This window comes from Zingiber officinale, chromosome 6B (assembly GCF_018446385.1).
Source record: "Zingiber officinale cultivar Zhangliang chromosome 6B, Zo_v1.1, whole genome shotgun sequence".
Classification (NCBI taxonomy): domain Eukaryota; kingdom Viridiplantae; phylum Streptophyta; class Magnoliopsida; order Zingiberales; family Zingiberaceae; genus Zingiber; species Zingiber officinale.
The window spans coordinates 54,380,680-54,404,775 of NC_055996.1; the positions used below are offsets into that span (position 1 = coordinate 54,380,680).

At 38.0% G+C, this 24,096-nt stretch overlaps 1 protein-coding gene across 1 annotated transcript; it reads right to left on the reverse strand.

The window, feature by feature from the left end:
* Positions 1-20,834: 20,834 nt before the first annotated feature.
* Positions 20,835-23,139, reverse strand: LOC121992452 (probable xyloglucan endotransglucosylase/hydrolase protein 28). The gene is made up of 4 exons (XM_042546837.1): positions 22,668-23,139; positions 22,493-22,593; positions 22,160-22,368; positions 20,835-21,566 (listed from the first exon to the last, which is right to left on the reverse strand). The coding sequence occupies exons 1-4, from the start codon at positions 22,873-22,875 to the stop codon at positions 21,077-21,079; spliced, it is 1,008 nt and encodes a 335-aa protein (XP_042402771.1). The 5' UTR covers positions 22,876-23,139; the 3' UTR covers positions 20,835-21,076.
* Between the last annotated feature and the right edge of the window lie 957 nt (positions 23,140-24,096).

A 24,096-nucleotide genomic window follows, 5' to 3' on the forward strand; every position in this document is an offset into this window, starting at 1 on the left:
CAGACATCTGGTGGAAGTCCAAGTGGGTCATGGAGGACTGGACGGTTGGCGGAGAAGTCCCAACAGGTCAAGGTTGACCAGATGTTAGCACAAGGAGTCCCAACAGGTCATGACTGACCAGATGTTAGGCTTGGGGCACCAACAGGTCATGGCTGACCAGATGTTAGGCTTGGGGCACCTTAGACTTGACTCGGGCAAGCTAGGGTTGGCCAATTTGATCAAGTGATCAAATTGAACTGAGCCTAATTGATCAGTTGATCGATTGGGCACAGTCTTGTGACAAATGGCAGCCTAATCGATCAGTTGATCGATTGGGAGTAATTGTCACGAGCATAGAAGCTTCCCCAATCGATCAGTCGATCGATTGGGGTCCCCAATCGATTGGGGCCAGATTTCTTGCGCAGACTCAAGAGAACAGAAGAAGGCTGAATTGATCAGCCGATCGATTCAGCCTCCACAATCGAATAACCGATAGATTGGGAGACGACCGTTGCGCAGGATAAAGCCGTTGGCGAGCGTCTTCCTCAGTAGTTCTTCCTCTCCACTTCTTGCGATCATTCTCATAGGCACACACCAGATCTTGGAGGCTTAGAGAGGAGTATTGGTGCACTTCCAAGCAAGTCAAGAGGTGTATTCAAGCAAGAAGAAGCAAGCAAGGGTTTTGTAAATCTTGTAAGATTTGTATTGTATAAGCTTGTTTTTCTTTCTTCTTGTATTATGAGTTTGTATAAGGCTTCTCCGCCTTCGGTAGTTACCGTAAAAGAGTGTTTTCATAATGGATGAGTGAGTGAGGGTGGGATCCTTGGATTAGTCACCTCTTTTTGAGACGGATACCAAGTAAATCCTAGCGTTAGCTTTGTGAGTGTTTGCTTCGAGTTCTTTTCCGCTGCACATCATCATCAAAGCAAGCAACAACGAGCACGCGACAAGCTATTCACCCCCCTTTCTAGCACAAATCGACCCTATAACAAGTGGTATCAGAGCGAGGTCACTCTTCATCAGAATCATCGCCGGAAGGGGCAAGAAGCTAGAGGGTGAAGAAGTTGAAGCAATTTCATCAAGTCAAAGACTTCATCAAAATCTCAACTTCAAGATGGAATTCTAAGATGGACTTGGATTCAACACAAGGGTACCTCCACCATTCACGATGATGAGCTTTGATTCTTGGAAACCAAGGATTGAAAATTTTCTTATGATGGATATAGAGCAATGGTTTGCTTTAATGGAAGGCTTTGAAGCTCCAACAAATTCAAAAGAAAAAATTCTCAAGAAGAGTAAGTGGAGCCAAGAGCAAATCCAAAGATGTGTGGCCAACGATAAAGTGGCCAAGCTATTGGTCAATCTATTTCCAAGCAACATCTTGGAACAAATTGGAGAATTTGTAGACGCCAAGGAGCTATGGAGCAAATTGGCTAAAATCCATGAGGTTCCCTCCACTGTACCAAATCAAGAGAAATCCAAAGAGGGTAACTCATTAGATCAAGACCAAGAGAAAGAGGACTCGGAAGTTGAGAGATGCTCAACATCCGAAGAAGAATTCCAAGAAGCTTCATCTTCAAAAGAATGCAACGCAAAGGGCAAAGAGGGAGCATACTCTTTGTTCCATATACAAGATGAAGATAAAGAAGTCTCCACCTCTAGGATTGAGGGGGGAGGGCGACATTTGGTGACACCGGACCAAGAAGAAGGAGAAGCTTCCACTTTCGAGTCAAGTGAAGAAGAAGAAGATGGCGCCACCTCCACAAATCAAGAAAAATCAAATGGAGGATCAAGTGTCATCCCTACATAAGAAGGTATAATAAGTTCAATTAAAAATAAAAATCATATTATATGTTTTGAGTGTAGGGAAAAAGGGCACTATGAGAGAAAATACCCAAAGTTGACCAAGAAAAAGAGTCAACCGTCACTAAAGGGCAAGGAGAAGTCCAAGGAGACCGCCCCCACAACAAAGAAGAGCAAGGAACACATTGTGTGTTTCTTGTGGAAGCAAAATGGACATTATCGAAGCCAATGTCCAAAGGGAAAGAAGTCAGTCGAGCCCAAAAGAGGAAGCATAAGTCAAGGGGGAACTCTTAAGAGCAAACCCAAGGTAACATTTATTGATGCAATTCCTCTTTGAAATGGTAAAGAGCATGCTAATTCTAGTTTATATCATTTTAATGCTATTTACCATAAAAACAGGAAGCATGATAGCATTAAGGAAAAACATGTAGTTCTTCATGCCAAAACCACTCAACCTAAGGCTAGAAAGATAGATAACAAATTAGGAAATAACTCTAAGGATTTTAGATACGTGCCTAAGAAAAGGAAAAATCAAGGCTTTAGTGAAGAATATAAGGTTGAGGAATTATGGAAAGAAAATCAAGTCTTGAGGTCAAGACTTGATAAAATAGAGAGGATCCTTAGAAAAATAACAAATAAAAAACAAGGGTCCAAGAAGAAAAACCTAGGCATAGGAAACCAAAAGTCATCCAATGGCCATAAAGGTTTGGGATACAAACCTAAGGCTAAGAAGGATGTTCCTTCATACCATAGGATTCCATAGAGCTATGGAACCAAACCTAGGTCTAGGAGTCAAGTCAAAGATACAAGGAAAGTTATCCCTAGGAGTATTTTTGCAACGACAAATGTGATTAAGATTTCTAAGAAGTCTAAGAAAGTTACAAAGAAGGTCACAAGGGAAGCTATCCCTAGAGTTGTCCTAAAGAAAGTGACCAGGGCTTCTAAGAAGCCTAACAAGGTCATTAGGAAGGTATCAAGGGAGGTTATCTCTAGTGAATACCTTGAACATCCAAGGAGCACCAATATATTTTGGGTTCCTAGGAGCATCTTCTCTATCCCCTAGATGGGTTAGAGAGTGTCAACTCTAATTGGAAGGATAGTTAACCCAATCTTGATGTAGTTGACACTTGGAGAGCATTTTCAAGATTTTTGTTAACATTTGAAAATGAAATGGATTAATAGTTTACTCTTTGGAAGAGTAAAATGTGCCAAAATTAGAGGAATTGAACTTAATTTAAATTGGCACACTTGAGAAAAGCATAAGAAATGGCAAGTTGAGATTTTTGGTGTTTTCTTAAGGAGTTAAGGGCAATTTAGGCCTTAATTTAAAATGATTACTCTTTGAAAGAGTAAAGTATGTCAAACCTTGAGGAACTATGCTTAATTTAAATTGGCACAACTAAGCAAAGGCAAAAGAAATGTCAAATTGAGGTTTGACATTTTCTTGAGAAAATGAGGGTAAATTTAGGATCAGTTTTAAGTTTAGCTAAGGATTAAGGATACGTAGATAAGTTATCTAGGTATATTTTATTTATGCTAATTTTCCATGCTTTGTTTGCCTATCATATGTCATGACATCATATTTATTATGAAAAAGATAAAAATACCATGTCATGTCATACATACATCATGTAATAATAGTATATTTTCTTTTGAAAATTATTTTATTTTGATGTATGCCATAAATCATCATACATTATTTTAATTTTCTTGAAATTAAGGACAATGACATTAACTAACAAGCAACATCCTAGGTGGATGTTCATGAATTAAAATGTCTAGATAAATATGCATGATCCCTAGTTTAGGGAAAAACTAAAATCTACATCTCACAAACATTATAAGATGACTTGTATATGTTTTAGTAAACATTAGATACAAGTGAGATGTTAGGATGATGAACAAGACTCAAGATGTTGATTTAGTGCATCTACTTGAGTTTTAATTTCATCAAAACACATAGTTATGTGTACTTTAATCATTGGGAAAGCTAATATACAAGTCATGCGCATTGAGCCCCAAGAACATGGTTGAAAATTGGTTTTGAAAAATATTTTAAATATACTTTAGAAAATCTTGGTGAAGACTATTTTTTTATAGTAATCATCATTGAAAAGTTAGACACAAATTTGAAAGAAACATTAAAGTTTTTGCAAGTTTCCAGGTTTGTATCAATTTTTGAAAATAAGAAGTATTTTCTTAGAAAACTATTTCTCCATTATAGTATATACCCTAAATAATATCTATAAGAGTTTTCACGATTTTTTTAATTTTGTAGAATTTTTGAGGAGTTTTTGAATTTCAGCTGAAATTTATTTTCAGGAAATCAGACCTTCAATCGATCACCCGATCGATTGGAGTGTCTCAATTGATTGGGCGATCGATTGAGAGGAGTTTCCTGTGAGCAGAAGTTCATTGAATCGATCAGCTGATCGATTCACTCAAGTATGGATCAATCAGTGGATCGATCCAAGCACTTTCTCCACAAATAGAAGTTTGCAGAATCGATCAGGTGATCGATTGGAATGGTTTCAATCTATTGAGTCCCAACTTCAATCAATTGGGAAGGCTGTTTTCGACTGTAAATGTCTAATTTCATAATTTTAAACCATTTTTAGTCTAGGTAACCATTTCTAACCCCTTGAAACACATTTGTATACATTTAGGGGAAATTTTCATGATGAAAACAAGGATGGATTGGTTAAGGGCCACTAGATTGAAGTTAGGTTGAGACTTGCATTCAAATATTGATATTTGAACATCAAAACTTCAAGTTTTGGGTTTTCTAAAGGTTTAGAGATTCCAAGTCATTGTTGGTGCAATGACAGGAGGTTGAAGCATGTTTTTAAGGGGAGCTACTTTTTAAAAATATGGAAATATTTTTCCAAAACCATTGAAGGTGGTAAATCCTTCATTTAGAAAAATGCTCAAGGTTGAGCATTGGAGAACAATGGAAGATTGGATATCTTCATTGTCGAAAAGGAGTAATGCTCAAGGGTGAGCATTGGATACAGTGAAGGGTATGAGACCTTCATTGTGGTGTTGTGAACAACATATAATGTTGTGAATAATGTTGAGCAACTCTTCAAGGGGGGAGTTTTTGATGTGTGCTAATAGGGAGAGAATATAGGGTTTAAGTTAGACCTTTGCCCCTCTAGAAAAATTAGGGGGAGAATGCAGGGTCTAAACTATGCCTTCATTATCCAAAGGGGGAGTGTGCCCTCTAGGAAAGAGAGAGAATGAAGAAAACCCTCATTCATGCTTTGGCATGAAGAAGAAGTTGAGACTATGAGATTAGCCTAACTTAAAGGTATTGTCAAACATCAAAAAGGGAGATATTGTTGGTACAATATCCCCTGGGTCAAGGTTGACCAAGTTGAGTAAGCTTGAGTTGGCTCAAGCTTGAGTCTTGATGTTTGGATTTCGATGTTTGATAATACATGGAGGTTGCAGATGCAATCGTCCAATTGGAGAGATTGTTGGTACAATTCTCCTCTAGTCAAGGACTAATCAGTTAGATGTAAAGAAGAGTCAAGTAGATCAAGGTTGACCAAATACTTGACTGGGAAAGTCCTAACTAGAGGTTAGGCAAGAGACAATCCTGGTGAGTGAAGCCAGGTGAAAGACCTAGTGAGCGAAGCTAGGCAGTTGGAAAATCATGGTGAGTGAAACTAGGTGAAAGACCTAGTGAGTGAAGCTGGCAGGTGAAAGTCCCGGTGAGTGAAGTCGGGCAGTGGAAAAATCCTGGTGGGTGAAGCCAAGTGAAAACCCTAGTGAGTAAAGCTAGGTGAAAATTCTGGTGAGTGAAGTAGGCAGATGGAAAATCCTGGTGAGTGAAGCCAGGTGAAAGTCTTAGTGAGTGAACCTAGGCAGGTGGAAAGATCTGGTGAGTGAAGCCAGGCACGTGGAAATCCAGGTGGGTCAAGGTTGACCGGACACGTGGTGCTGGATAGCTCAAGTAGGTCAAAGATTTGACTAGATACTTGGCACAAGGAAATCCAGATGGGTCAAGGGTGACCGGACATCTGGTGGAAGCCCAAGTAGGTCAAAGGGTTAACCGGATACTTGGCACGAGAAAATTCAGATGGGTCAAGGGTGACTAGACATCTGGTGGAAGTCTAAGTGGTTCATGGAGGACCGGACACTTGGCAGAGAAGTCCCAATAGGTCAAGGTTGACCGGATGCTAGGCATGAGGAGTCTCAACAGGTCACGATTGATCGGATGTTGGGATTGGGGCACCTTAGACTTAACTCGGGCAAGTTAGGGTTGGTCAATTTGATCAAGTGATCAAATTGGACCGAGCCCAATCGATCAGTTGATCAATTGGGCACAGTGATGCGATAAATGGCAACCAATTGATCAACTGATCGATTGGGAGTAATTGTCACAAGTACAGAAGCTTCCCCAATTGATCAGCCAATCGATTAGGCTCCCCAATCAATTGATCAATCGATTGGGGCCAGGTTTCTCATGTAGACGCGAGAGAACAGAAGAAGGTTGAATCGATCAGCCGATCGATTCAGCCTCCCCAATCGATTAACCAATCGATTGGGAGATGACTGTTGCGTAGGATAAAGTCGTTGACGAGTGTCTTCCTCAGTAGTTCTTCCTCTCCACTTCTTGCGATCATTCTCACAGGCACATACCAGATCTTGGAGGCTTAGAGAGGAGTGTTGGTGCACTTCCAAGCAAGTCAAGAGGTGTATTCAAGCAAGAAGAAGCAAGCTAGGGTTTTGTAAATCTCGTAAGATTCGTATTGTATAAGCTTATTTTTCTTTCTTCTTATATTGTGAGTTTGTACAAGGCTTTGTTGGAATGTATACTAAAAGCTTAGCTTTTTGTATAAACATTTACTTAGAAATAAGAATCATATTGGTTAAAAATGTATACATTTATATGCTAAATATAGTTGTTCAATTAATTTATTTTGTAGATAACATGGTGTGTGGTGTCACACATAGAAGATCATGTTATCGGTTCTTTATAAATTATAAATAGTAGCTCACGACTAAGATGGATAAGAACAAACCATTGGAATAGTCGTAGTGTAATTTGGTATTAGTTTATCTTAACTATAAAATTACACTAGTGCACTCTGAGTATATTGAGCAGAACCATTTAAGGTAAGTTCTTTTTATACTGACTTAATAAAATAACAAGACTTTAGTTATTATGGAAGTGTGTGCTCTTAATCCTAATATAATAACAAGCACATATATTTAGTATTTATTTTTTTGACTTATCAAAGGGTGAGATTTAGCTCGATAAATTAAAAGGTCCGATAAGTTGGGAAATGATATTACTTATAGTGTGTGTTGTTGATTATAGAAGGACACTGTGTCCTAGAAATCTAGGTTGATAATGTCCCCAAGAGGAGCTCATAAGGATTGTCATGTTAAACCCTGCAGGTGGATTTAGTCCGACACGATAATAAGGTTGAGTGGTACTACTCTTGGACTAAGATATTAATTAAAGTGAGTTGTCAGTAACTCAATTAATTAGTGGACATTCGACATCTTAAACATAGGGAGATTAACACACTCATGATAAGAAGGAGCCCAAAATGTAATTTGGGATTGATGCGGTAGTTCAATAATAATTCTATAGTGGAATGAATTATTATTGTGAAATTAAGTTGGGTGTTCGGGGCGAACACGGGAAGTTTAATTTCATCGGGAGACCAAAACTAATTCCTTCTCTCAGTCCCTATCGTAGCCTCTTATTTATAAAGTGTGATACCCACCTATACCCACTTTCCTACCCAACCTTAGGTGGCTTGCCAAGCAAGCTTGGAGTCTAAGCTTGGGTCAGCCAAGCCAAAGATTGAGCCAAGTCAAGGTGGTTGACCCTAGCTTGGAGTCCAAGCTTGGTGTGACCGGCCATGTAAAGAATAAAAGAGATTTTATTTAAAATCTTTTTATATGTGGAAGTCATGGTTTTAAAAGAGAGTTTAAAATTAAATCTTCCCTTTTATAATTTTCTACAAGAGATTAAGTGAAAGGTTTGATATTTTTCCTTATTTGTAGTTAAAAGGAAGATTTTAATTTTTGAGAAAACTTTTCTTTTTTGTAACCATCCTCATGGTTTTAAAAGAGAGTTTTAAAAATTATAAATCTTTCCTTTTATAACTTTCTACAAAAGATTAAGTGAAAGGTTTGATATCTTTCCTTATTTGTAGTTAAAAGGAATATTTTAATTTTTGATAAAACTTTTCTTTTATGAAACCTCATGATTTTAAAAGAGAGTTTTAAAATTAAATCTTTCATTTTATAGTTTCTACAAAAGATTAAGAAAAGATTTGATGTCTTTCCTTATTTGTAGATTGAAAGGAAGATTTTAATTTTAGAGAAAACTTTCCTTTTTGTAAATCATCCACATGTTTTAATAGAGAGATTTTAATTTATAAAAGTTTTCTTTTATAACCAACCATGAAGGGAAAAATTATTAGAGAAATTTTTATTTTAAAAATTTTTGGAAGCAAATAAGGAAGTTTAATTTTGTGTACAAAATTTTCCTTATTTGGAGATCTTGAAGGTGGCCGACCATATAAAGGGTTAAAGGAAATTTTAATTAAAATTTCCTTATTAACCAAAGGCAAAGAATATAAGGTATTTTTAATAATAATTAAATTTTCTTATTTGCCAAGACCAAGGAATATAAAAAAGGGGTAGAGGTGCCTTCACCTTACAACAACTCTCTTATATTTTTCCTCTCTTTTTTCCTCCTTGGTGGTGGCCGGCCCTAGCATCTTCTCCTCCTTTTCTTCCTCCTTTGTGGCTGAACCTCATCAATCTCAAGGAGCTTGTTTTGGTGGCCGGATCTAGCTTGGAGAAGAAGAAGAGAAAGGAGAATTTTGTTTCCTAGTTTTCCTTGGATCTTGGTTGGTGGCCGAGACTTGTTTTTCTTGGAGAAAGTTGCTTGGTCGAAACTTGGAAGAAGGAAGAAGAAGGGCTTAGTGGATTCTCATCTCGGTAGATCGTTGCCCACACAACGTCCGAGATAAGAAGAGGAATACGATAGAAGATCAAGAGGTTATTTCTTACAAAGAAAGGTATAACTAGTAATTCTTTTCCGTATCATACTAGTTTTTCTTTGTATGGATTTTGAAATACCAAACACAAGAGGCTAGAGATTCTAGATTTTCGGATTTGTAATTCGAAGTTGTGTTTCTTTTATTTTATTTGTCGATCTTATGATTCGATTGTTCTTTTTGGTTAAACCTAAGGTTATATAAGGAAATTAAATATTGAATTTCGTTAAGAGGCTTTGTCGAGGCAGTGGTGGATGTTCCCATACCCAAGAAGGCCAAGTGCCTCGTCATGTTTGACCTAGGAGCTGGTTTCCGAAATAAATATTTAATTAAATTTATAACCTAGGTGGATTTGGATTTATAATGTTAAATATCGTTTGTGATCCAAGTCTAAACCACTAAGAACAGATAAGTTAAATTTGGAATTAATAATGTTAAGTTCTGTTTGTGATTCTGAATTTAATTTCTAAAGAACACAATAGGTTATTAGGAAAGGTTTGACACATGTACAAAAATTTTTGTACAATTGAACCGGTACGATCTTCCTAGGACCAACCAACAGACTTCTCTGTCTTTGGTAGTTACCGTAAATGAGTGTTTTCATAGTGGATGAGAGAGTGAGGGTCGGATCCTTGGATTAGTCACCTCTTCTTGAGGTGGATACCAAGTAAATCCTAGCATTAGCGTTGTGAGTGTTTGCTTTGAGTTCTTTTACGTTGCACATCGTCATTAAAGCAAGCAACAACGAACACGCGATGAGCTATTCCCCCCCCCCCCCCCCCCCCTAGCACAAATCAACCCTAACAGTGAACACCTTTCAGCCTGAGGAATATATTCCAACTTTACGAGATCCCAACAGTGTAGTAATAAATGTGGATACAAGTGAAATTGATGATGATGATGATGATAAGGAGGAGGACTAGGATGAGGATAAGGACGAGGAGGACAAGCATGAGGATGATAATGAGGACTTTGATTTTTGATGATAGGTAAGTTTTGTTAGCTTAATTTAAAAAATTTGCCATATTTTTTTTCCATATGCGGTATTGATTTTTTTTTACAAGAACATTTAACTTTATTATGCAAATTTACCAAAATCATAAGTTTTTTTATACACTGTCTCATTTTTAAATTTATATGTTTTATTTGTTAATACATGCACTGTATTTTTTCCTATAGGTCATTAGAGGTGACATTTCATTTTTTCCTCCCTTATTCTCTAAACTTTACATAAATATGGTAAGTTTTTTAATGTTCCTTTTTTATGCATCAAAGCATCAAATTTACTTTATCCTATATTTGAATTTTCAACATATATTTCGACGAGGCAGACGTAGATAGAGATCATAGGATCAGACCGATTCATCACCTGCCAGTGTACCTACGTCACCCCCTGATCAGACAGGACCATCTCATGCACCTTCTCCAACCCATTCGCCGCTGTCGATACCATCGCCAGTTCCCACAGATCTTCTTGACTCAGCAAGAAACTCATTTGCTGAGTTTAGAAATGATAGAGCTTTTGTAGTCCCCATCGGAGATTCGTAAGTACTATAAATTATTTTATTTTTTTTATCTATCTTAATTATTTAACATTATTTGTTTGTAATTTAATGCAGGTTTGAAAATCCTATACAAGTTATTCACGAAATTAATAGAATCATGAATAATCATTGGGGAGGAGAATCAATGACATATTCAAGCATTCCATTGGCCACAAAAGAACTATGGTGGAGCGAGTTCAAGATATATTTGCTTGAGTTTATATTCAAATTTAAAATAAATATATAATTAATTATTTTTTCCATTTTAGTGGCTAAATAATTGGGACCCCACTAACAAAATGGAGATCAAAAGAATATTTAAAAAAAATGTGGCGATCACATTAGCCATGTATTGAATCATGGCAAGAGTCGGGGGGAAAAAGCCAAACTTCATCACCGATAAAAATTGGATGAGAATCACCAACTTTTGGGCAACGGAGGAGAGTAAGCAAAGGAGTAACCTGAATAAAATGAATCAATCTTACAATTCTAATGACTCCGCTGTGATATGTTGGATCGTGAAGAATCGATAGAGGGGGGTGAATATCGAATTAAAAAAATCTTCGTAAAGAGTTAAGCAGCGGAAAAAGAGTAAGGAAAGGAAGAGCAAGGCTAACACAAGTTCTTTTACTTGGTTTGGAGCCTTTGGCGACTCCTACTCCAAGTCCCGCACACAAGGGTGCTTTCGATGGGCAATCACTAATTAATTCGAAAGATTATTACAAGACTAAGTACAAAATTAATTAGAAAAGAAAGAACCGATAATAAAATAAAAGTTAAAAACAAACTGGCACTTGTCAGAGAACTTTTCGCAGCGTCGCAAGAGCACAAGAGAGTGGATTCTTAGTTGTTGTTGGAGCTTTAGCCTTGATCCTCCTTATATAGGAGGTTCGGGGCGCCTGGAACCTTCAGGGCGCCTCGACCATGACGTAGTCGAACCAACCAGCAAACTCCACGTGGCACAACGACGTTGGGGATAAAATTTCGCCTCAAGGCGCCCGGGTACCTCCCGGGCGCCCAGACCTCCAGGCGCCTGGGTACCTCCCGGGCGCCCGGACCCTATTTTCCAGCAGATTCCTTCTTGCAAGAAAAAGGTTAGTCCGAGGCACTCATATCTTCTGCAAAACAGATTATTAGCACAGTTCATAATTCAAGATAGAAAGAGTATGACTTAGATTCCGTCTTTCTGAGACCGGAATCTAGTCACGATCTCGACTTAGAGTTCCGAAATGGTTCTAAGTCGGATCGGCGGCTAAGTTCCCTTCCCGGGAACGTGTCCTCACAGTCACTCCCCTCCAGTGACTTACCTTTACTCACCTGCCAGACGTCTAGTCAACCCTTCGACCCGTCTGGACTTCGCGCCAGCTATCCGGTCAGCCCGTCGACCAAGCTGGACTTCTTGCCAAACGTCCGGTCAGCCCATCGACCCGTTTGGACTTCGTGCCAGCTATTGGGTCGGCCCGTCAACCTAGCTGGGCTTCGTGCCAGACATCCGATCAGCCCGTCGACCTGTCTGGGCTTCTCCTGCACACTCGGTCAGAGTGTTAGATCAACAACAAAACTAACTTAACCTATTTTGTCATTCATAAAAATCTGGGTTAGACCGTTAGTGCTAACCGCACCAACATGATATATGCGGGAGACTTGATAACCATGATTTTACTATATTATTTTGATTCATACATGCATGGTTTGATGTTGTTTTCATAGATGAAACCTATATTTACATCACATTTCATGCATTACATTTATCTTGGACTTAATTACAAATTAGTTTATTATCATGGTATTTGATGCTAATATTTTGATATATTCTTTGTAGGCATCAAAAGGATCATGGACCCGATCAGATCAGAATTGCGATCAAATCTAGGGCTAACTGAGACGATCAAGTTTTGGAGCATTCTGGACCGTCCGATCCAATTTGAGGTTGATTTAAATCGTGAGAAGCTACAGTGATCCAACGAGCTCGGCGTATCTTCCTCGCGACATTCACATTGTTCATCATCTTCATTCCCGATGCTCCCATTCACATTTCAGATCTCGAATCCAAATTCCTTCTTCGATAGCGATTCTAACATCACCGACAATTAGCAAATCGAGGATCAGATCCAAATCAGAGGGCGTTCCCCGATCTACGATTACTTCTTTCGTGATCCGCAGCTGCCATAGTTTAAAGGGCGTTCCCCAGATATGTGGTTTCCAGTCATTCGTAGAGGTTAGAAGGGCGTTCCCTGAAGCTCCTACATCAGTTCCACCTCCACCTTCATTTGTAGCTATTGAATTGGTCCGATTAATCGATTAAAGCGCCGCGATTCACATCAATCCTATGTTCTTCATGAATCAGATCGCTAGCTAAATGGGCGTTCCCTAGAGCTTGGTGTATCTTATTAACAGGCCAGAAGATTTGATTTAGTTGTCGAGAACTTGATGGGCGTTCCCAAGAGTTCTTTTGCATTGCAGCAAAGAGAAGGGATCGGATTTTGATTTGAGTTTGTGAATGTTCATTTTTATCTAGATTAGAGATTTGATTTCTAGCATTTATGTCTCATTTTCTTTTCTCTGTAGAAAACCCCCAATTAGTTTTGAATTCTGTCAAAGTTAATAACTGAGATTAAGACTTTTGTTTCTTGATTTCTAAATAGATTGCAATTCAAAGTTTAATAGATAATTCTATATTAGAACTTCAATTTTGTCAGTCAGCTTAGTGATTTAGGAAATTTGGTAGTTAGTTTTGTCTTTGTTTCACATTGATTAGTTCTTGCAAGTTAAATCTTTAGTTAGTTACAATAAGTTCATTTACCAATTTGAATTCTCGATTCCATTTCACAAGTGTTATTCTAAATAGTTGTCTTAAATGGATAATTCGTTGCAATGTTTAGTTTAGTTAGGTAAGTATGTCTTAAAGGAGATAATTCAGAATCACGACATTAGTTACGTTCAATTGCTGGATGAGATGTAACCCCTGAATTTTATATTTGATTTTGGATATCTGAATTCGCACAGCTTCTTTAAAATTCTAAGTGAACAATTTGATTCTAAGTATTGTTATCTTTCAATTGCTTTTATTTGATTCAGCTCAGTTTCAATTAAATAGAGAAAAGTTGTGAAGGGAAATTTAGTTCTAGAATTTAATTTAATTACACATTTACTAGTTATCCTTGGAAAAATACGACTTGGGACTCCTTACTACAACTCTTATCTTTAGTTTTAATCAGTTCCAATCTTTATTAATTTTGAAGTGCCACGTGACATGCAAAAATGGTAACATCAAGGCTCTATTAACATAGGTGAGCATGGACGAAGATTGGTAATTTTTTAACTCTTTTAATAAGTTTTTATCTATATCAAATCATTTCATTATTTGTAACTATATTTTTTTAGACTAGGGAGATGGGTAAGGAGCCTGCTTTCTGTTGGTGCGGTTAGCACTAACGGTCTAACTCAGGTTTTGATAAATAACAAATTAGGTTAAGTTAAGTTTGTCGTTATCTAACACTCTGACCGAGTGTGCAGGCGAAATCCAGACAGGTCGACGGGCTGACCGGATGTCTGACATGAAGTCCAAGCGGGTCGACGGACTGACCGGACGCTTGGCACGAAGTCCAAATGGATCGACGGGCTACCTGGACATTTGGCACGAAGTCCAAGCGGGTCGACGGGCTGACCGGACACTTGGCACGAAGTCCAGCTAGGTCGAAGGGCTGACCGGATAGCTGGCGAGAAGTCCAGACGGGTCGAAGGGCTGACCGGACGTTTGGCAGGTGAGTAAAAGTAAGTCACTGGAAGGGAGTGACTGTGAGGACGCGTTCCCGGGAAGGGAACATTATGCGTTGATCCGTCTTAGATCCATTTTGGATATCTAAGTCGAGATCGTGACTAGATTCTGGTCTCGGAAAGACGGAATCTAAGTCATACTCTTTTTTGTTGAACTTATAAACTGTGCTAACACTTTGTTTTGCAGGTTACACATTATATATTTGCCTCGGACTAACCTTGTCTTGCAGGAGAAGGATTTTCTGGAGAAAGGAGGTTCGGGCGCCCGGAAGGGATCCGGGCGCCTGGAGGCAAATATTATCCATTTCGTGGCTTTGACACGTGGAGCTCACTGGTTAGGTCTGCCACGTCACACCAGTGCGCCCGGAAGGGATCCAGTGCGCCCCGAGCCTCCTATATAAGGAGGGTCAAAGGCGAAGCTCAGAATAACAACTCTGAATTGAAGAACTCGCTCTCCTGTGCTCCTGCGACGCTGCAAAGCTCCAACAAACGCGCTGCTTCTTTTTTTTAAAGTCTCTTATTTTGTCGGTATTGCTTTAATTCTTTCATTAGCATTTTCTGTACTTAGTTTGTAATATCTTTCGAACTGCTAGTGAATTGCCCATCGAAAGCACCCTTGTGTGCGGGCATTGGAGTAGGAGTCGCCAAAGGTTCCGAATCAAGTAAAATTAGTTCATGTGTTAGCATTGCATTGTTTTACTTTTACGCTACGTTTACTCGACGAATTTTTCGTAATCGATATTCACCCCTCCCCTCCCCCCCTCTATCGAACGATCACGATCCAACACTTTCATAGATATTTTCACCTGCACTTTTACAAAAAAAAAAAAGGACTTGGAGTGGGGCTAAAGTAAAAGTAGTAAAGGTTGAGATTTTTATTTATTTGATCTTAATATATAATTTAGATTTTATTAGTTAAGTATCTCGTCTCTCTTAAAATTATATGTGTTTCTATTATATCTAATCAATAGCATATGCGTTTAAAAAAACATGAAAAACATGATGAGCTCGAGCTAGCCTAGACATACTCACAAGCTGGTGTCGATATTCATGGGTCTGATTCCTCTGTTGGCAATAATTTTAGTTTATGGTTGGAGGCCAGTGGAGGACTAAAAGGGGGAAGGATATTGGGGATGAGTTCCTTGAGCAGAACCCAAAGAATAGATGGTGCATCTTCTTTCACACCAGCACTGAGGGCCAAAGTAGATACCTTGACTGCAGAGGTTATTAATCTGAAGGGAATATTATTGCAAAGAGATGAAGAAAGGACGTAAAGGGATAAAGAAATGAGAGAGTTGCACCGACAACAAAACTTGATTATGCAACATCTGCAATTGAGCTCTGCTCTAAATCAGATTCCTCTCGATGACGGTGATAATCGCAATGACGACCACGACGATAGTGGTGATGGTTCATCATGATTTTAATTACATATGAATGTTATTTGTCTTATAATTAGTGTTTTTAACCATTAATTCATGGATTGTGAATCTTTCAATTTTTTTTATTTTAATTAATATTTTTATTTTGTTTTTAGTATGGTTGGTGAGCCAAAAATCTATATTGGAGAAAAAGTAAGTATTAAGTAGCACACCCTTATTTGGACATGTTGTACTTGTAATTTTATTTATTTATTTATTTTATCAGTTGTTTTTGAAGAGTTAATGGAAGAGTTAAATGAGGGCATCATTCTTTTTACAAACTTGTTGAAATTTATAACTACTACATTATTAGCTAGAATTCTGGATTATGATTAGAGTTTTACTAGCAGCAAAGTAACCATGAGCACTAAATATAAGTCTAGTATCACCTAATTGATGTTGAGTATTTTGTGTTTCATCATTTGAGACATTTTCATATGGTAATGATTTTAAGAAGGTACCCCATTCTCTCCATGTCAGATTGAATCTAATAGGATTTTTGTAGTTACAGTTTGATGTAGTGAAATATGTTATATCATATTTAGGATACTTGTAGTTATAATTTTATATAGTGAAATAGGTTGTATCATATTTATGATATTTGTAGTTACAATTTGATGTGGTGAAATATGTTGTATCACATTAAGGATACTTGTAGTTACAATTGAATGTGGTGAAATAAATTGTAACATATTTAGGATACTTGTAGCTAGTGGAGAGGAAGGTATTGAATTACAGGACTTACAAGAATAGTGGTGCTTGGCAAGGATTGCAGAGTAGAATTATTGTTTAAAAACACTCCGGGGTTCAAAGTCTACTAAAAACATTACTTACTTGAGAACAAAAAAAATGATTCCTTTAATTCTTAATGAGTAGTTATCAATTAAAACAATTAACATTTCATTTTTTTTTATTACCTCACATAATCTTCGTAGTCATGAGGTGATCCCCGGTTTGTTAGAGTTTGTTAGAAGATGAAATACCACTTTAGACTTCGTGAAATAATCCCTCAAGGAATCTTTTTTGAACCCTAGATGTACCTCTTTTATTATTTATAACTCATATTGCTAATGAAGTATGAATAGGAGCATGTCCCTGTAACTGAAGAAGTTTATAGAAAATATTTCCTTCTAAATTTGCAAAGCTGTCATAAAGTTGTTCACTACTTGTATGTCATCTTTTGTTAAACATGTCTTGGCCAGTCATTCAAACCGGTCGTGTATATATTGAGAATACATTCTGTTAAGCATGTTTCGACCGGTCAGTCAAGCTGGTCGTGTATATATTGAGAATACCTTCTGTTAAGTATGTTTCAGCCGAGAATATACTATAACCTTTATAAGGCTGATAAGCGCACTGGTGCTCGCTCGACCTTCATTCGACCGATAATATACTAAAAGCTATGTGAGGCTAAGTGCCTTTAAACTCAGTCGGGTTGTGTCCGATCAAGGGCATATAAGCACACTAGTGTTCGCTTGACCTTCGTTCGGCCGGTAAGATACTAAAAGTTGTATAAGGCTAAGTACCTTTAAGCTTAGTCGAGCTTTGTCCGGCCGAGTGCATATAAGCACACTGGTGCTCTTTCGACCTTCGCTCGGCCGGTAATATACTAAAAGCTGTATAAGGCTAAGTGCTTTTAAGCTCGGTCAGGCTTTGTCTGGCTGAGTGCATATAAGCACACTAGTGCTCGCTCGACCCTCGCTCGGGCGGTAATATACTAAAAGCTGTATAAGGCTAAGTACTTTTAAGCTCGGTCGAACTTTGTCTGGCCGAGTGCATATAAGCACATTAGTGCTCGCTCGGCCTTCGCTCGGCCAGTAATATACTAAACGTTGTATAAGGCTAAGTGCCCTTAAGCTCGGTCGGGCTTTTGTCCAACCGAGCGCGTATAAGCACATTGGTTCTTGCTCGACCTTCGCTCGGCCGGTAATATACTAAAAGTTGTATAAGGCTAAGTGTCTTTAAGCTCGGTCGGGCTTTGTCCGACCGAACACATATAAGCACATTGGTGCTCGCTCGACCTTTATTCGGTCGGTAATATACTAAAATCTTTCATAAGGCTGAGTGCCTTTAATTTCGGTCAGGCGTCGCATGATCGAATACATGCGAAAAATCTTTTATTTGGTCGGTCATTACCCTACTAATCCTACATTCACCCAGCTATGGTCTCTCCTTTCTCTCTCGACCCTGAGCTCCACGTCGTCCAACAAGTCGGCTTATCAAAACTCATATCAATCGGTTTATAGAAAAAGAAGATGGATGAGTTCATGTACATATTATTTATTTTGAAAAAACTTGTATAACTTTAAGGAGGTGTTGGATTTGTATTACTCTTTGGACTGCTAGATTTGTATAAGTTCTTGTATAACTTTTTGAGAACTTTGGATTTTTATTATTGTAAAATTTATTTCAACTATTAATAAATGTATATATATGTTAAATAGGATGTGATAATGTTAATTAGGATGTGTTGAATGTTTATGATGTGGTATTTAATTTTATTGTATACAGGTTTATATATATTGGTTTGGAAATTGCAGAAACAAAGTGATTCTGTTAGAATTTTTGGGATTTAGGGGCAAATTTGGCGATAAAAATAATTTATCGCTAAATTATCGTAATTTACTGTGTATATATAATTTTGTGACAAATTACTTTTCGTTAAAAAATTTGTCCCAATTCTGGGACAAATCCACATATTCGTCCCATATTCTTGTCCCAGAATCTAGGATGAATATGTGAATTCGTCCCAGATTTTGGGACAAAAATTAATTTATCACAGATCACAAATTTTTTTGTTATTATTTCCGTCACCAAATTTGCTGCAAATTTGGGACAAAAATTAATTTATCACAGATTATAATTTTTTATATTATAATTTTCGTCGCCAAATTCGTTGCAAATTCTGCAACAAAAATATTATTCGTCGCAAGAGTTGTAGTCGTTGCAAATTGTTAATGTAATTTTACGACGAATATTATTTTTGTTGCAGAATTTGTAAAAAAATTGACGACAAAATTTTAATTCGTTGCGAATTTCGCTGTCGATTTCGTCCCCAATTTACAGTAATTTACAACGAGTATTGTTTTTGTTACAAACTTGGCGACGAATTTGGCAACAAAAATATTATTCGTCTATAATTTCGTTGCCAAGTTGGCAATGAAAATTTTGGGGCGGAAATTTTTTCATCGCAGATTTCATCCCAAAATTTTTTGTAATGAAAATATTTTATAAATTCGTCCCAGAATTTATCCCTAAACCCAAACCCCAAAATAATAGTTTTTTTATGCTGTGTTTGGTAGGGCGTAATCTGCCTTGTAATGTAATCCTGATTACATTACAAGGCAGATTATTTTGTTTGTTTCACTTTTAAACTTGTAATGTAATGTAATCTGGATTACAAAATATAGTGAAGTTTTGTAATCTGGATTACAAAGCAAATGCTATGTAATCCGATTACATTACGAGGTCATCGTCCCATCAAAATTTAAATACCGAATATACCCTTAGTCCACCGTCGGCCCCCGCCCCCGGCCGTAGACCGGCGACGGCGGCGGCGGCAGTCGGCGGGCGGCGACGATGGTCGACGGCCGGCGGCGGCGATGGTCGGCGGCCGACGGCGGCGGCCGATAGCTGCCACAAGCTCCGATAGAAGTGCGGCAACCGTTAGTAGAGGTCGTAGGACATTTTTGTCATTTATAATAATACAAATTACATTCCTGATAAAAAATAATAGATACCAAATAAAAGAATGTAATCATCTTTGTAATCAAATATTACGTACATTACATTTCCAAACGTAGTAATGTAATCAAGATTACATTACATTACATTACAAATTTAATTATATTATAAGTTAGATTATATTACACCCAACCAAACGTAGCCTTAGTGTCTAGCGAGTTGTGGGTTGGCATTAGAGACATTACTATCATATCAATTCGTTATATATAAATTGGTTTCGTCAAAAACGTTTTACTCCAAGTCTATGACTAAAACATACTAATGTAATAATTTTGATAAAAAAATTACTATATGAATTATCAATTTAATAAAAATATCAAATAATATAATTATTATTTAAAGAAAAAATAAAGAGTAAAGTGATTAAAATTCTAGCATATATTTTTAAAAATTATTACATAAATTCTAAATTAAAAATATAAAAAAATTAAAAATATTGAAAATGACTGTATAGAAGTTTTTGACTAAACCTAATGAAAGATGAACATGCTAATACACTAATCAAAGCTATTATTATAATCTAGCTAAAAAAGTTAGTGAATTAGTTATTCATGGTAAAAACTTAAGCATATTATTTTTGGCATTTTAACATTTCACTCATTTGGTATTACTTAAAATACATATCACACTTTAAAAAGCACTTTCTTAAAAGTAGATAGTTGAAATGAAAAAGAGATGATAAATAGCTAGGGCCAAATGGATATTTTTCAAGTCAGTATGGGATATTGTTGGAGAACAATTTAAGGCGGTTGTACAGGAATTCTTTACATCATCAGCCTTGTTTTTGCAAATAAATCATACAACTTTGGTGTTGGTTTCAGACAATTGAGGATTATAGGCCTATTTCATATTGTAATATATTCTGTAATATGATCTCTAAAGTCATTGCAGGTAGATTAGCTATGGTACTAAACTCTATCATTGACTGAGCTTAGGTGGTCTATTATAGAGAACATTTACTTGGCACATACAAGAATTGCTCCTTCAATATTCTAGACATTAAAGAGGATATTTCTAAGATGTACGATTAAAGTGGATCTAAGAAAGACATAAGAAACAGTCAGTTAGGATTTCATAAATGATGTCATGCATGCTTTGGGCTTTGACGAAACTTTCAGAGGATGGGTAATACAATGTGTAACAACAATCTCCTATTTCATTTCTTTGAATGAATATTTTCATGGTTATTTCCAAGGCGAAAGAGAAACCCCTCTTCTTTTCATACTTTATCTGGAATACCTCTCTAGACTAACGAAATTGAGAACTTTAGAGTTGGATTTCAACTAGCATCCAAAATATAGACAAATCAAAATTACTCCATTTATGCTGTTCATGTCTCCAAGTTCTAATGCTTTCCCTAAAACGAACCATATGATCGTTTCAAGGCTAATCCTACTGAATGAACTACCTTATTCCTTGGCTGATATCAGCATTAATTAGGCATTCTATTGTTCATGACAATATCTTCATTGGCTCGAAGGAGACATGGAGAGCAACCACCACATTAGATGATCATTAGGAGTAGCACAAGGGGATAAAGAGAAAGATCAACAAAGAGCCATTACTTGAATTAATGCTGAGGCAGAAAGACACATGATGATGAGCAAAATAGCAAGAGACAACAAATGTGACATTCAAACAATGTGAATCTACTCAACATCAACCCCACCACCAAACAAATTTGCTATACATCACCAAAAAGAATCCTGCCAAGACCTTGGAACATACCTAAACTCTTCTCCTCCTTCTTCTTCTCTCAATGGGGCGGGGGCTCTTCTCAGAGGTCGGCAGAGTTCAGAGAACTGCTGTGGCCATATCGCTTACCACGGTGGCGGCGGTAATTGAATTTTGCCTCACCTGACGGAAGGAAGCTCTTGGTTTCATGGCCGAGAGTGCACTCAGCTGGCGGCGTCGAGTACCTAACGCGATCGTGGCAGTAGGAGTAGGTCATGTGCTTCACTCGGTACTTCGACATCGTTGCTTGTTGATCGGGTGACATTCTGATGGAATCATACACTCGGGCATCATTTCCCTGGCAGACTGGTGTATCATCGGTGGGGTCGACGGAGCAGCCGTGGAGGACAAGGTCGGCGAATTCTGCTATGTACGGGGCATATTTGTAGTTGACCTTGTAGCGGCCGCCTGAAGTAGCCCAGATGGAGCCATCCCAGATTGTAGCATAGAGGTTCATCGGCTTCGAAGGGAACTGCCCGCTCATCTCTCGAGTCCTCACCGCCTCTCTGATCGGAATGCCGTCGATGTAAAATCTGTGTACAAAACAAGAGAATTTCATGAACTTTCACAAAAAAAGTTACATTTGCAACATCACCACGCCACAAAGAAAGTGATGCATATGAACTTTCAAATTCAAAATAATAGTAAAAGGACAACTATAGATGCCTTTTCTTCTCAGTGCATGTAGATATCCACACCAAATGCACAAGAATGAGTAATGATCAGTCTTTTTCCTTGTCCAATTACATTCACAAGAACAATGATGAATAAAAAAAGAGAAGAGAAGGAAAGTTTAAAGATGAAGAAAAAAAAATGTGATGAGAATATGAACTGAAAACCTTTATAATTAACAATGCAGAAGCATGTGATTTTGATTTCAAATGCTATTAAAAATGAGTACGTTTGTCTCCTCTCTTTTTACTCCCAATTATTTTTCTTTTATCTTTTAGGCACGAGAAAGAAAAGTTTTTATGTGGAGTAAGTGAGCATCTGCATTCTTGTCTGTAACTGAGAAAGATGGAACTAAAAGTAGTAACAAAATTTAGAGATGCAGCAGTAACAAATCACTAAGTTTGTGTGTCTTCAAGAACAAGAGCCAGCAGTTGAAAGAGAGAACAGAACATACATGATCCTCTCATGGCTCCAGAGGATGGAATACTGGTGGTAGTCCTCTGTGGGATCGAACCAGAGGTCGTATCTTTCTTCCCGTCCGATCGCGGTGCTCCCGTTCCCGTAGACATTGGTCTGCACTCGCCATTCCCTCCCTCTTATGTTCCCCAAGAACTCAAAGTCTAGTTCATCATGGGTCTTCTCGAATACATCTCCATTTGACATCTGCATCGCCATCAAAAGAACTCTTTTCGAGTCATGGTGGTAAAGAAAGAGGAATCAAAACGACTGTTTTTGTTTTTGTAAGGAAAGTGCTGCAAAATCCAAACTCGAGAGCAAAGAAGCATACGTAGAAAGCAACCACCACTCCAGCCGCGTAATCGGAGGGCAGTTTAATGGAGGCACTGAAGAATCCATGGAGGTAGAGATCTTGCGACGCAAATCCAGCACCTGATCACATAACAAGGTAGGTTCAAAGATGCCCCCTTTTTTTGTAAAAAAATAAAAAAAACTTTTAACAGAACCTGTTCGCTGGTCGAGGGAGAGGTGGACAGTCCGGCCGTCGCCGTGAAGCATGAGGTTGGAGTCTCCGAACAGTTGGGTGTAGCCTTCCTCAAAGGAGATGGTGGCGAGGTTGGGCAACTCCGGGAGGAAAGCAGCCTCATGGGAAGGGAGCAGAACCGAACACAAAAACAGGAGGAAGTAGAAAGGAAAAGATAAAGCAGCGGCCATTTCTTCCTCCTCCTCCTTCCTCCCCTCGCCCCTCGCTCTCTCTCTCTCTCTCTCTCTCTCTCTCTCTGTGCCTGTCTATTTTATTGAGGCAGGGCAGGTGAGGCTTGGCTTGAGAGTTGATGGCTCACCTTTTTCTCTCTTTCTCGGGAGAGGAGGAAATAAAGACACGGTAACTGGTGAGTTCGCACCAAGCACGAAGCCAATAAAGAAATACAAGACTCTCAGATAATCAAAAACCACCAAGTTCACGAGAATATTTCCGTTCTTCAAATCTTTGATCAACACAAGCTTCAGAATTCATGTGACCACCATTATCAGGTCAAATAATTGAAGTAAAATAGTAAGGAAAGTGGATTAAAATGGCCAGCCAAGGTGGGAATTTGCTTGCTAGCTAGCTAGGTTTATTCATCTCGTGACACTTATACACCACACTGTCCCGAGTGTCAATCATATTCCACCAACCACTTGTCAGTGGAGTAAATAATGCAGGTAGAAAAAGATGCAATGAACACCTTAAATAGCTTGGCTCAAATCTAAGTGAATGGGATAAATGAGAGACGGAAATTATTGATCTGAGCTGTGTCCCATTAGGTGTGAACCCCCCCTTCCTCCCACTTCATTGCCCTCGTATCCATGGCTACATGTGAAACCTATCGTCGTCCCTGCTTTATCCTAATCATATCACATGCAAATAGTGGCCGAGGTTCATGAGGAGGTGAGGTCGAACGGTAATAGGAGACTCCAAAAAAGGAGGAGGAGCCATGTGAATTAAACTCAAGTGTTCTAAGTTAGATAGGATTGAAATTTAATTTACGGAGAGTTTTGTTCGAGTAGACTTAAACCGAGATAAGTTTGGGGTTTGTCGATTGATGAGAGAGAGAGAGAGAGAGCATGGGAAAAAGGAAGAGAATGTGATGACAGAGATGAGCAGAGCACACATCTTTTGAGCTGTCTCTAGTTCCTCTACTCCTCTGGCATGGCATGACATGGCATGGCATGGAGACGCTGAATCCATTCATGGTCATTAATATATATATATATATATATATATATATATATATATATATATATATATATATATATTTTTGTAATAATTTTAATTAAAAAAATATTATGTAGGGAGTGGATTGGTATTTTCTATCCTTTTCTCTAATTTGCATATCTAAAGTAGTGCGATTGTTTAGTTTACTCATAAAACACGAAGGGAAGGGGACAAAAGCT